At 42.5% G+C, this 14,342-nt stretch overlaps 1 protein-coding gene across 10 annotated transcripts in view; it reads right to left on the minus strand.

Annotated features, from left to right (window-relative positions):
- Positions 1-14,342, minus strand: part of MAP7D2 (MAP7 domain containing 2) — a 103,588-nt gene that overhangs the window by 15,365 nt on the left and 73,881 nt on the right. For all 10 annotated transcript variants that reach the window (XM_041740030.1, XM_041740029.1, XM_041740025.1 and 7 more), the window contains 2 exons: positions 2,398-2,666; positions 1,662-1,788 (listed from right to left, as the gene is read on the minus strand). In XM_041740030.1, coding sequence (XP_041595964.1) covers positions 1,662-1,788; positions 2,398-2,666 — 396 coding nt within the window. The remainder of the gene's footprint in view (positions 1-1,661; positions 1,789-2,397; positions 2,667-14,342) is intronic.

Consider the following 14,342-nt stretch of genomic DNA (forward strand, 5'->3'; position numbering starts at 1 on the left):
TAGAAGGGGAGATGAGAGTAGAGTTGGTTTAGTACATCCAATGCTTACCATGAAACTGTTATGTGAAATGTGAGCTCCAAATCTTTTGAAGCCAAAGGAAAATGGTCGAACAGGAGGGAGCACCACTGCTCATGGAGGGCTTGTCAGGTGAAACTGGCCTAGGACTTAGGGTTAGGAGTCAAGGCAACATGTGAGGGGATGGGAGGTGGACAGAGGAGACTGAGAAGGAGAGGTCAAAGAAGCAAGGGCAAACTTGATAAGGCCAAAGTCAACAAAGAAATGGATTAGGAGTCTGGCAATTTGGAGGAATGGTGAGTGTGAGATATGAACAGGAGTTGAAGAAATAAAGACAGAAAGTACAATCAAGTCTTTCAGGAGCTGGGCTGTGTAAGAAATGTGTGTGAGAGAGAGGGTGATTGCTGGAAGGTAAAGAACTTCACCTTCCTAATAAGCATACAGCCACAATCATGTTACTTACCTGCCCAGAACTTGCAATCACCAAGGCCTGTCATTTGAGGTCCTGTGATTCATCTTAACCTCCTGTGACCTCTTTTCATAATGCTATGGCCCACTCAAACCAGCCCAAACACACTACTCAACAAAAAGATCTGTCACTGTTGACCAGAGGGCTGGAGGTGGGAAAATCATCAGAGAAGTACAGAACTTGAAAAAGGGACAAGTAAGACCTACTGCCCGTCTTTAGAAAAAATCAGCAAACCTGTAATTAAAGACCACAAAAGACTTGCCAAGGTCACTTAAGGATCAAGGTAATCCTATATTATTTATCACTCTAAATTCCGTACCAGTCTTGAAGTGCTGTGGCATGGCTTGCTTCCTGTCAAGTTAATTCCCTAAATATATTGGACTGCACTATGTGATTACCCTGAAAGCTTCTTTATCAATTTAATGATAAAATCTAGCTTGTCCTTCAACATGCATTCTTTTCTGAATACAAAGATCAGAAAAGGCAGAACTGTCTGTACTTTGACCAAAGTGTCCTGGTACTAACAACATGGTGGTTCTCACACTTTGGTGAGCTATTAAAACAGGATGGGGCCTAGGTCTGTGTATTTTCATTGCATTCCCTGTATGGTACTGACACCCCTTCCCATATTTAAGGACCACTACCATGATGTCTTCTGTTGTGCTCCAGGTTTGGAGTCCCTGTACCCTTGTTGCTTGTGGACAATGACATCAGCTTCTACCTCATCTAGGGGCCTTTGTTCAACCTTCCTCCTTCTCACCTGGGGGTGTAAGTTAGGAAAGTTTAAGGAAAAAACATTATTTGGGAAGCATAACCAAGATCTCCACCTTTGGAACCTCCTGTCCTCAGGGAGAACCTCATTCCATGAGCAATGCTCAAACTCCCCTGATAGCTCTATGAGGCCTGGATGGTCCTAGAGTCCAAGGGAAGAATGGGAAGTTATTGGTAACATTTAGATCCAGGAGCTATGAGTTTCCAGGTAGTCTTAAAAGGGCAACATTTCATCACTGTTAATTTCATCTAGTAGAAGACACAGTCTCCTGAACACCTGCCATACAGACCTGTATTTCTGCCAAGTTTTTATCAATAATTCAAACTCTAAAAAGAAAGGAGAGCTGCTCTTTCTACCATAGCTTTTTATATGAGATGGTAACGAAACTCTGAGCAGCCCCCATACCTGTCCTGTTCTTCTTTCTCCAGCCGTTCCTGCTCCTCCTGCTCCTTCTGTAGCCGGGCTTGTCGTCTCTTTTCAGCCAGGATCTTCGCAGCCTCTCCAGCATCAGTGGTGCCTGCTGTGTGCTTCCCTGAGGTTATATGAGAGGAAAAGATCATGGGAAATGAAATACTGATTGTACTCACATGGGTAGCTGCCACTTAGAAACAAAAAGTCCAACTCAGTGGGTGATGGGAAATGCTGCTGGGAGAGGTACGATTAGCCACTGAGCAGAGAGGTTGCAGCAGGATGGCTGTGACCCTGTGAATGCATTTCCCAGTGGAGGGTAGTGGAAAGGTGAAGAGAAGAGACAAGGTGGCTAGCATGACCCACAGGAACCACCACCACAGTGCCCATCTGGGTGAACTCACTGCATCTAGCATAAAAGCTTGAAGGTCTAAAGGAAGACCTTCTCTGTGGGAAGTGCTGATGCTGGCTGGATGCAGCTCAACACCCCCATGAAATTCCAAAGCCATGACCAGTGTCAATCCCTCCTCTAAGGGATCCATAGGAGACCAAGGGGAAGCACTCGGGCAACGTGCAAGCCTGAGAAAACAGCATGAGGGCATGAAGTTGTCAGAGGGAAAAATCTCCTTTCCTTCTTCCCTCCCAAACATGAGACTCCCACATGGATCGGGCAAAGAGAGAAACAATATGTAAAAGCCATGGCCTGGGGGCAGCATTGACAAAAAGGTCCTACCTCCACTGCTCTCGGCCTTCCCTCCTGTGACCACATGCTTCTCAGTGACATGTTTGTCTACCACATGCTTCTCTGGGGCTTCTTCTCCATGCAGGCCAGCTGCCTGCTGAGCCAGGACACTTTCCCTTTCCTTATTGCTCTTCTCTTTCTCTGCTTTCCTCTTCGGTGTTTCCTGGTTGGGAAAGGTGGGTAAGCGGTACTTCACAGGAGACCCTGGGTATGGCGGCTTCATATTCTTTGGAGACTGTGGATATGCTTTTGAAGTTGCCCTGGAAAACAAAAAACACACCAGCAGATGATTACTGGGCCTGATCACAGAACCTTCTCTCTGTTCCTAGGAGGCATGGTTCCAAAAAAGCTGAAATAATTTCACTCAACACAATGTCTTTAAAGTCCCTGGTTCCCTTTTTTTTTTTTTTAAAGATTTTATTTATTTATTCATGAGAGATACAGAGAAAGAGAGGCAGAGACACAGGCCGAGGGAGAAACAGGCTCCATGCAGGGAGCCCAATGTGGGACTTGATCCCGGGTTTCCAGGATCACACCCTGGGCTGAAGGCGGCGCTAAACCGCTGAGCCACCGGGGCTGCCCCTCCTGGTTCCCTTTTTTTTTTTTTTAAAAAAATTACTCTTTACTAAAGTATGACTGATATCCAGTTCCTTTTCATATGCTGAGGAATAAACTCAGGCAAAGGGTGGGGAGAGGAGGTAGAGGTGTCTTTTTTTTTGTTTTGTTTCTTAAGATTTAAAAGAATCTGTCCTGATACTGGGAAGACGTGAAAGCTGAGAACAAGCCTACTGTCACTCAGGGAAATACTGCTTTGTTGAAATGCCGGAGCCTGTCTTATGTTGAAAAAAGGTCCATCATACACTGGTCTAGGCTTGGCTCCTGGTGAGTGCTAGGTGTTGAGGATACAGATAACAACCTAGCTTCAGAAGCTGAGTTTACCCAGAAATCTGCACAGGAAAGAAGCATTTGCAGAGTTCCTTCCGAAAGAAGTAATCTGTACATAAATTACAAAATGTCAGTCTCAATCCTGTATAGCAGGTTGAACCATATGAAATTTCCAATATTCAACTGTTTTTGATCTATGAAAACAGCAAAAAAGACAAAAAAGTAACTCGACATAATACTAAAGGCCAATATATCACCTTAGGATTAAGAGTTACCTAATCAGGTTCTGATGGTAAGGAAATAGTATGATCAAATCACTATTATACTTGGTCTTGAGCTAAAAAATAATCAAGTGTTATGTGGATTAGGTAAAATGCAGGCCAGTTTTCCAATGATGTTCTCATGCTTAAAGGCCAGCTATAAATGCCCAAGAAACCACTTTGTCTTAATCAAAGCCAGACCAAGGGGGATCCCTGGGTGGCTCAGCAGTTTGGCGCCTGCCTTTGGCCCAGGGCGCGATCCTGGAGTCCTGGGATCGAGTCCCGTGTCAGGCTCTTGGCATGGAGCCTGCTTCTCTCTCCGCCTGTGTCTCTGCCTCTCTCTCTCTCTCTCTCTCTCTCTCATAAATCAATCAATCAATCAATCAATCTTAAAAAAAAAAAAAGCCAGACCAAGGGCACCATAATGGTGTCATACTCGACCCAATGAATACAACTTGAACTTGATTCGAATTTTTAAAATTCGCTGTTTCAGCATCTGGTATTTTACTAATAAAGAATCAGTCCAGATCTCACATTCATGGTAGGCTGTCTGCCCCTTTGAACAGTCTGCTCCCCAGGTGGACAGCTCTGGCCCCAGAAAGAATGGTTTCATACTGGCCATACCAACTTCCCTGTGCCATCATCCTATATAGGCTTGGAGCCACACAGAACCTCTGCAACAACTTGGCCACATGGATGGTGCCTCCCCACTATAAACTGTTCTCAGTCTGCCCTTGGGCTCAGCTGACTCAGGCTCACGATTCCTAAGGGACTTCTCAGCAACCAGTATTTCTTTCCTTTTTTATAAATGGCAATGATTGATTGATTGATTGATTTATATATATATATATAGATAGAGAGAGAGAGAGAGAGAGAGAGAAAGAGAATTGCCAACATATAACATAACACCCAGTACTCATCCTGTCAAGTGCCCACCTCAATGCCAGTCACCCAGTCACCCCAGCCCCCCACCCACCTCCCCTTCCCCTTGTTCGTTTCCCAGAGTTAGGTGTCTTTCATGTTCTGTCACCCTCACTGATACTTCCCACTCATTTTCTCTCCTTTCCCCTTTATTCCCTTTCACTATTTTTTATATTCCCCAAACGAATGAGACTATAAAATGTTTGTCCTTCTCTGAATGACTTACTTCACTCAGCATAATACCCTCCAGTTCCATCCCCGTTGAAGCAAATGGTGAGTATTTGTTGTTTCTGATGGCTGAGGAATATTCCATTGTATACATAGACCACATCTTCTTTATCCATTCATCTTTCGGTGGACACCGAGGCTCCTTCCACAGTTTGGCTATTGTTTATAGCAGGTATTTCTTTCCAATTGTACCCTTTAACCTTGATTTTCTAAATTTGTTCCTAGACTCTCTCACATACACACCAAAGAGCCATGCATGCACAGTATCCTGTCCTCTCCATATCCGTATGTACCAGGGTTTTTCAACCCTGCTGTTACTGACATTTGGGTCTGAACTTCTTTGTTTTAAGGCTGTCCTATGCATGTAGGATGTTTAGCAGCAATCCCTGGCCTCAACCTACCAAGACACCAATAACTATCCCCACCCTCAACTCCTGGTTGCAACAACCCAAAATGTTTCTAGACACTGTCAAATGTCCCCTCAGGGACAAGGTCATCCCAGGTGAGAACCACCTGAGTGACACATACATACAGCTACCTCCACATACATTCTATCTGTATAAAGCAGATAAGAATAGAGCTACTATGGTTGGATAGGCAGTGTCTTAATCCCCACAGTCACCCCAAGGCACAACTATGGGCTTCCTGAGAGCCTTAGCTTGAGAGGTAACTATTAGTGGCTTATATATTTTGACAGAGTCACAGCTGGATTCTTCACAGCTGGTGAGACTGAGCAAAGGTGCTGGACTCACACAGCCCAGTCCAACCACATTCTCTCTGGGACTTGCCTACAGAAAGCACACACTCTGAGCTTCTCTGAGCAGTGCCTAAAGAGGTGGGCTCTACCCAAGGGGGTCTGCACTGTGCTGGTGTCTCTGCCAGTGAATGAAGAGATGGATAAGAAGCTCTTCTGCAGATATGACTCCCACCATGAGGGTCCCCAGGGATGGAATTGAGGGAGTAAGTAAGAAACCTGAACTGGCTGCAGGCCCAATCCATTCTAGTATCCTTAGCAGGCAGAAAGCCTGCATCTGGATCCTGATGTACCCCTGGGGCTGGTTTAAATGGCTCACTATCAGAAGAGAATGGAATGCGATGAAGTCACACCCTCAGTCAGTGTGCCTGGAACCTGTAGATGGAAATGCATGGCTGAATTACAATCCTGGGGGAACACCTGGGTGGCTCTCAGCAATTGAGCATCTGCCTTCAGCCCAGGGCCTGATCCTGGAGTCCCGGGATCGAGTCCTACCTCGGGCTCCCTGCATGGAGCCTGCTTCTCCCTCTGCCTGTGTCTCTGCCTCTCTCTCTTTCTCTGTATCTCTCATGAATAAGTAAATAAAATCGTAAAAAAAAAAAAAAAGAATTACAATCCTAGGGAGAAAAAGCCGGAAAGGTCTGGATGGGGGAGGTCTGACAGCCTCAGGTCAGCTCAGCCCTGAGCAGCCCTGCTTCAACAGAAAAGTCATGCAATGGTTCTGTTCACACCACAGACTGAGAGGTTCTAAATACAAACAACTGGGCTAATTACCTAGAAGCATGCATCTCAAACTAATTTCTACCTTACATGTAAGGATAAACTCACTGTATTAAGCAGTCTGTTTACATTCCCCTACTCCAGCCCCTGTTCAATATACAGAATTAGAAAACACACACACACACACACACACACACACACACACTCATGCATGCACAAACAAAACCTTTAACTTAGAAAAGTGTAGGCATCATTGATTTTTTTTAAATAGCAAGCAACAGCAACCAAAATACAGAATACAATCTTAAAAATTCCCTATTAACCCCCATTTATGTAGTTTTCTGCTCATTCTGTCTTGCCACTTTTCTACAGGGATTTAGGACTGCAAGAGATGCTAAGCACAAGCATCCTGAACCAGGGGATATTGGTCTGGCAGGCTCCAAGGCTCTCTGGTCAGCTCTGCTCACACTACTACAAACCAAACAAAGTCTGGCAAAGTTATTTTTTGCAATTTCTTAAAACAGGTATCTTTAACTGATGAAAGAAATTAAACATGAATTTATCAGGGGAACTTATTGTGCTTTCACAGAGAAGTACTTTCTCATCTACATAAAAAGTATCTATTTGCCTGCCACAATGATCCAGTGAGGTAGGTGGATATTAGAATATCCACCTGAGATAAGAAAGCCAAAGTCCTAAGCATTTAAAGGATCTTTCCCAAGAGGTGCTACCAGGTAAGACAGCCAAAGCTGGCCCTCAAATTATTTGATTCTTCATCTTGTTTTTTTATAGGTTTTCCATTTTATTTTTTAAAAAATTTTATTAATTTATTTGAGAGAGAGAGAGAGAGAGAGAGAGAGAGCGCACGACTGAGCACAAGCAAGCATGAGCAGAGAGAGGAGAAGCCGGCTCCTGGCTGAGCAGGGAGCCCAACACAGGGCTGGATCCTAGGACCCCGAGATCATGATCTGAGCTGAAGGCAAACACTTTACCAACTGAGCCACCCAGGTGCCCTTAGGTTTTCCATTTTAATTTTTAAAAGTTCAATACCTCCTCCAATGATTAAAGTTTTAACAGAGGGGATTCACATATTTTGCTAGGATGGTAGAGATAGGTCTTCTAGTGCACAAGGCAGGATTATATAACATTCTGAGGTTCCATGACTGGTAGGAAATAATGAGCAAACCCCTCTGTAAGTAGAGCAGCAAGAATAAGTTTGAGAGAGGGTTGTCACACTTCTGGATGTGAGTTTACTGCAAAGCAGAACCCAAAGGACTATTTTCCTCCACATCTTGGAATCTAGTTTGTTTCTCTAAAGCCACTTGACTCCAGGCATAGTGAACAGAGCCTATCCACATAATGGGAGGGCTCTGTGGCCTCCTTATCAGCACAGCGTGGCCAACATTTTGAAAAGTCAATGTTCATGGTCAGTAATAAACTTTCCAGGGAGGAAAAAGCAATTCTATTCCAGAGAAACTTGTGGCTACCACCTTAACCCAGTGGTCAAAGTTACCATCACTAGTAATGAAACAACCTGACACCATGGCCTCCTGATACGAAGCACTGAGAAGAAATCAACATGTCTTCTGGGATTCTTGCCTCAAATGCATAACTTGAGTCTAATCATGACCCAAATTGATGGACACTCCCCAAAATATCTGGCCTGTACTCTTTAAAAATGTCAAGGTCATGAAGAAGAAAGGCTGAAGAACTGTTCAAAGTTAGAGGAGACCAAGAAGACAAAACAACCAAATGCAATGTGGGAGCCAGGATTGGATCCCAGACTGGGGGGAAAATGCTATAAAGAATCTCGCTGAGACAGTTAGCAAAAGTTGCACATAGACTGTAAATTAAGTAACAGTAACATGTCAAAAATAAATTTTCTAATTTTCACAATCGTATTGTGGTTACACAAAAAGAATGTCTTAATTCTAGGGATAAAAGGTCGTGATGTCTTTGACTTACTCTTATATGGCTCTGGGAAAAATCTCTGTGAGTTTGTCTATACAGAGTGAATGAAAGTATGTGGGGGGATGGGAATGACGAAGCAAATATGACTAAACATCTTTGGTCTAGTCTTGAAATTCTTCTGTACTGCTGAAAGGACTTAAAAATTAAAAGGCTTTGGGGGCACCTGAGTGACTCAATCAGTTAAGGGTCTCCCTTTGGTTCAGGTGATGATCTCAGGGTCCTGGGATCAAGCCCCGAGATGGACTCCTTGCTCAGTGTGGTGCCTTGCTTTTTCCTCTCCCTCAGCCATTCCCCTCACTCATGCTCCCTTTCAAATAAATAAAATGTTAAAAAAAATTAAAAATAAAAAAGGCTCTTAAAAATTGGTCAAAACTAAAAAAAAAAGTCTAAACTCAAATTATCCTCTAGTAAAACTGAGGATACATAGCAGACATAAGTCTGCTATGAGGAGGGAGCATAACTTAACATTTTTAATTATCCTTTTCAAGAAAATTTTCATATAAGAATGTAAAAGTCTGGGCAGCCTGGGTGGCTCAGCAGTTTAGCGCCGCCTTCCACCCAGGGTGTGATCCTGAAGACCCAGGATCAAGTCCTGCATTAGGCTCCATGCATGGAGCCTGCTTCTCCCTCTGCCTATGTCTCTGCCTCTCTCTCTCTCTCTCTCTCTCTGTCTCTCATGAATAAATAAATAAATAAAATCTTTAAAAAAAAGAATGTAAAAGTCTATCTGAGAAAAAATGGTGGTGGCAAAAACAACAGCCAGCCTGTCAATAGAGGCCCTGATCCAGTGTAGATGCTCATCTGTAGGCAGGGGTAACCACATCATATATGCACCAGGGAAATGTAGGCAATGATGCTCAGTAATGATTGATTAAAGGTCCTCAACCACTAGAGGAATCGCTTGGCTCCATGAGTCCATGATTCTGAGTGGGAGGTACTTATTTTGGGCCATGCTGACAACCTGGTCTTATTTTTTTCCCCTGATGACAAACAAAATCTGTTTTGTTTCTCAAAATGCATGATGAAGTTAATCTAGGCTGACACAAACTGAGCTCAGGTATGAGCTCTCAAAGTGATAGACTATATTTTCCAAAGATGACCACAAAAAAATCTTATCTGACCCCACACAATCTTTTGAGTTTCTTTCTCCATCCCACCGAGTCTGGGTTGGCTGGACTGCTTTGATCAATAAAACACAGCAAAGAAGGAATGCTGTGCCAATTCATGGCACAGTACTTAACTGGCCTGGCAACTTCTACTTCCTGTTTGTTCTTGGGAACACTGCCTCTTAGAACTCAGTGCCATGCTGTGAGATACCCAAGTCATATGGAGAGGCTATGTGTAGGCATTCTATTCTGGTTCCCAGCCCCCACCAAGCTCCAGCCAATAGCCAGCATTAACTGGCATCCAGGTGAATGGTTTATCTCAGACTTTCAGCTCAGTCAAGACCTACATTAACTACAGCCCCAAGTGACATTGAACCTATGGTGGAAGACCCCAGATGAGAACCACCAGATGAACCCAAGTCAAACCTCAGAAAAATCACACAAAAGACCCCAAAAGAGACCCTCCTGGTAAGCCAAAGTTATGGAGCTATGAGAATCAATAACAAATTGTTATTTTATGCTACTAAATTTTTTGGGGGGGTAGCTTATTACTATGATACAGCAAGAGGTAACTGAAACATTCCCCATCATAATGACCAAAATGACTTAGAGCATATTTATAAAAAGCTGAAACCATTAGAGAACATTTTACACTGAAGAATTAGGAGTACAGACAGCACCAAAACTCAGAGGCAGGGACAGGCTGGATAAACGCACATGGCCACACTTCATTTCCTCTCTCTAGGTTACAAGAAGAAAGCTATGCTCCATCCAAATCTTTGAGAGTGTTGCTGAAGCTAGTTTTCTAAAACCCATACAAGTACTCAACAATGCAAACAATGGAAATAAACTTGAACGCTTAAAAGAGCAATGCCATTAATATGCACAGCCACGGAACAGTGGCTTAATTTATCTGAGATCGGGGAGGAGAACAATGTGCTGTCAGAGCCATTTATCACATGACCTGTCTGAGTTTCTAGATGGGGGGTTCAAAAGGACTAACTAAACCACCGTTCAAAGCCACATCGCTTCCAGTATGCTTTAAAGATCAACACACTTGGTCTGCAGAGGGAAGGCTGAAAATGTCACTCTGATTGGGATTTATTTTGTGTGTGACACCATTTTAAAATGCAAGGGTTTCTTTTTTTTTCTTTCTTCAATATTGAGCATGCGAAAAATATTTATAAAATAGGAAAAGTATGAAGAATGATATAACATGAAGAATGATACAACATGAAGATGATATAACAAATACCCACACACCTAACAACTAGTTCCCAAGAAAGACATTATAAATAGGCTGGAATCTCCTGTGTACCCCTTCCTGGCCCCTCCCCTATGCCCCACTCAGAAGCCATCATTACTTTGCATTTTATATTTGCCATTTTCTTACTTTTCTAATAATTTTACCACATTTATATTCTTGAAAACATGCTGGTTTTACACATCTGGGAACTCAATATAAATGTCATACTGTTGATATTCTTTTACAACTTCCTTTTGCTGCTCAACACTATGTTCCTGAGATCCACCCACTGGTTGTGGGCAGCTGCAATCCATTCTTTTTCACTGCTGTAGAGTTTGGCTGGATTTTCAGAATTTATTTACAGCCTACCTGACTTCCCACATTTCTCAGACCTGGTTCATACCCACTGTGGTTCAGCCATTAATTTTTACCTGGGGAGAAATTATCTTTCTTTTTTGAATGTCTTAAAATCAAGAAATGTTTGCTTCTCAGCAATGTCCACCATAGCCAAACTGGAAAAAGCCCAGATGTTCACCGACAGATGAACGGATAAAGAAAATGTGATATATGTATACAATGGACTACTAATCAGCCATCCAAAAAAATGAAATCTTGCCATTTGCAACGATGTGGATGGAACTAGAGGGTATGATGCTAAGCTAACTAAGTTAATCAGAGAGACAATCATCATATGATTTCATTCATATGTGGAATTTAAGAAACAAAACAGAGGATCATAGGGGAAGAGAGGAAAAAATAAAACAAGATGAAGTTATAGGAGGAGACAAACCATAAGAGACTCTTAATCATAGGAAACAAATGAGGGTTGCTGGAGGGGAGTGGAGTGGGGGTCGGGCTCACCGGGTGATGAACAGTATTAAGGAAGCACGCGATGCAATGAGCACTGGGTGTTTTATAAGACTGATGAACCACTAAACTCTACCTCTGAAACCAATAATACATTATATGTTAATTGAGTTTGGATAAAGTTTCAAAATTTTTCAAAAAAAAAAGAAATGTTTGCTTCTCCTTAGACGTCTCAACTTGGTAATTCTGATTTAGAAGTACTGGAGCAAATTCCTGTCCCCAGGGCACTTATATTTTTTAATATTTTATTTATTAATTTGAGAGAGTGAGAGAGAGAGAGCATAGGAGCAGTGGGAAGGGGCAGAGGGAGAGGGAGCAGCAGATTCCCTGTTGAGCAGGGTGCCAGAGACGGAACTCAACCCCAGGACCCTGGGATCATGACCTGAGCATAAGGCAGATACGTAACCGACTGAGCCCCCCAGGAGCCCTCAAGGGCACTTTTTTTTTTTCTTTTTTTTTCAAGGGCACTTCTTAAGGAGATAATGATTTTGATAGTTTTGACAGTATACCAGAAGTCCAGCTATGTTAAGTTCACTATTTTTCCTGCCTGGACTAGAGATGACAAGTACAGGGCTCTGGAAAAAAAAAAAAAGGTCATTTCATTAATTTTTCTCTGAAGTAGCAGGAATATGCTGTACTACAGTATTAGAAACCAGTACCCCTCATCCTTCAAAAATTTCCCAGGAGAAATATGCAGCCCAGAAAATAGAACATTTAAGGAACTGATCAGTGGGAGGAAAAAACTGAAAAATGGCTCAAAAGAAAAGGAGGCAAAGGGCCTGAGTCCTTGGGCAGGAATGATCCTAGCATCGCCTATCCCCACCAGCCAATCTGCTTCTGCCCTCCAGGTTCTACTTCCCTTCTTGTTTTCGTCACATGGACACACTAAGCACTTACTGTGCAACAATAAATCCAATCAGTCCCCACCCTCTGGGCAGTCTAGCAGATGATACAGTGCAAGAAGCCACAGATCAATATGGTCTGCTCCCTCACTCCCTGCGGGGCTCTGTTCAAATCTCACCTCCCCAGAGAAGCCTTCCCTGACCGTCATATCTAGCTACCCCTCCCCCCTCCACCACTGTCATCTGACTCAGTTTTAGTTTGCTTCATAGAACTTCTCACCACTTGATGTTATATTTGTCATTCACTGTCAAGTAGGTTTCTCACATGGGCTGAGAACACTGGACACAGAGAAGGCACTCTGTAGGCATTTGACGAATGAAGGAATAATTGGAGTATGCATATGAGGCTCTGTGAGCATGGAGAGGGGGTGAATACAGTTTTGGCTGGTTCTACAGAGGATGATGGCTGAGCTGAGTTCTGAGGAATGAGCAGTTTAAGTTGAACAACTCTATCTGCCCTAGGCTTGCAACTGTCCTCATCTGCATCCCCATCTTTCTCTCACCTCACTTGGGGTCTGTTCAACTGGAGACTGTTCTCACTCATTTAGGGGTTCTCCGAAGCATATGGGTCACAGGGACTTGCATTCATTCATTCCACAAATATTATAGAGCACCTACTAGGTACTCATTACTCCTCTATATAGAGGGGAAATTTTAAAAATTTCTCTAAATTGAACTGCATTAAAAACTCTGGGATTTTGAGGGCTCCTAGGTGGCTCAGTCAGTTGAGCATTCGACTCTTGATTTTAGCTCAGGTCATGACCTCAGGGTTGTGAGATCCAGCCCTGAGTTGGGCTTGGCACTCAGTGCAGAGTCTGCTTGAGAGTCAGTCTCTCTCTCTCTCTCTCTCTCCCTCTCTTTTTCTTCTGCCCCTTACCCAACTGACACAATCTTATGTATGTACATGCACGGCTCACTCTCTAAATAAAATCTTAAAAAAAAAAGAAAAGTCTGGGATTTTGTTTAAATCTCTTTGGTCAAAAAAAAATCTCTTTGGTCAGAGAGAGTTGTTTATAAGATTTGGATGACATGTCCTTTAAAATATAAAATAGCTCCATTTATATACAATAGAATACTATTCAGCCATAAAAAATAATGGAATCTTGTCACTTGTAACACATGGATAGAACTTGAGGGCACTGTGCTACATGAAATAAATCAGATGAAGACAAATATTGTACAATCTCACATGTTGAATATAAAAAATAAACAAAACAAAACAAAACCAAGCTCATAGATCCAGAGAATAGAGTGGTGGTTGCTAGAGGGAAGAGGGGAGTGGAAGAGTGGATGAGATGGATGAAGGGGGTCAAAAGGTACTAACTTCTAGTTATAAAATAGGTGAGCCATGGAATGTAATGTACAGCAGGGTGATTCTAGTTAATAATACCATATTGTAGTGCATATCTGAAAGTTGCTAAGAGAATAAATTTTAAAAGCCCTCACAAGAAAAAAAATTTTTTTTAATTTTGTACCTATGTATGGTGATGGATGGTAACTAGAATTACTATGGTCATCATTTCATAATGTATACAAATACTGAATCATTATTTTGTCCACCTGAAACTAATATAATCAATTGTATCTCAATTTAAAAATATATAAAATAGGGGATCCCTGGGTGGCTCAGTGGTTCAGCGCCTGCCTTTGGCCTAGGGCATGATCCTGGAGTCCCGGGATTGAGTCCCACATCAGGCTCCCCGGCATGGAGCCTGCTTCTCCCTCTGCTTGTGTGTCTGCCTCTCTCTCTCTCTCTCTCATGAATAAATAAATAAATAAATAAATCTTTAAAAAATATATATAAAATAGTTCCTGAAACACACCATCAAAGAAATAGCACAGAGCCCACTATGAGCCTGCTTCTAAAAACTTAATTATCATCTCTACAGAAGGCAACAACCTCCTTAGTTTAGCTGTGTGCAATTTACAATGATGATGATGAAACTTGCCAGCTACTCTCCTTGCAGGGACCATGAGTCAGTATGAAAGAAAATAGTGTAATCTAGAAAAAACCCCCAATATGAATAGGCTTTTTTCTTTGTTAATGTCTCACCCTAACACCTGAGTAGTAACATG

The sequence above is a fragment of the Vulpes lagopus genome, chromosome X (assembly GCF_018345385.1).
Source record: "Vulpes lagopus strain Blue_001 chromosome X, ASM1834538v1, whole genome shotgun sequence".
In the NCBI taxonomy this organism is placed as follows: Eukaryota; Metazoa; Chordata; class Mammalia; order Carnivora; family Canidae; genus Vulpes; species Vulpes lagopus.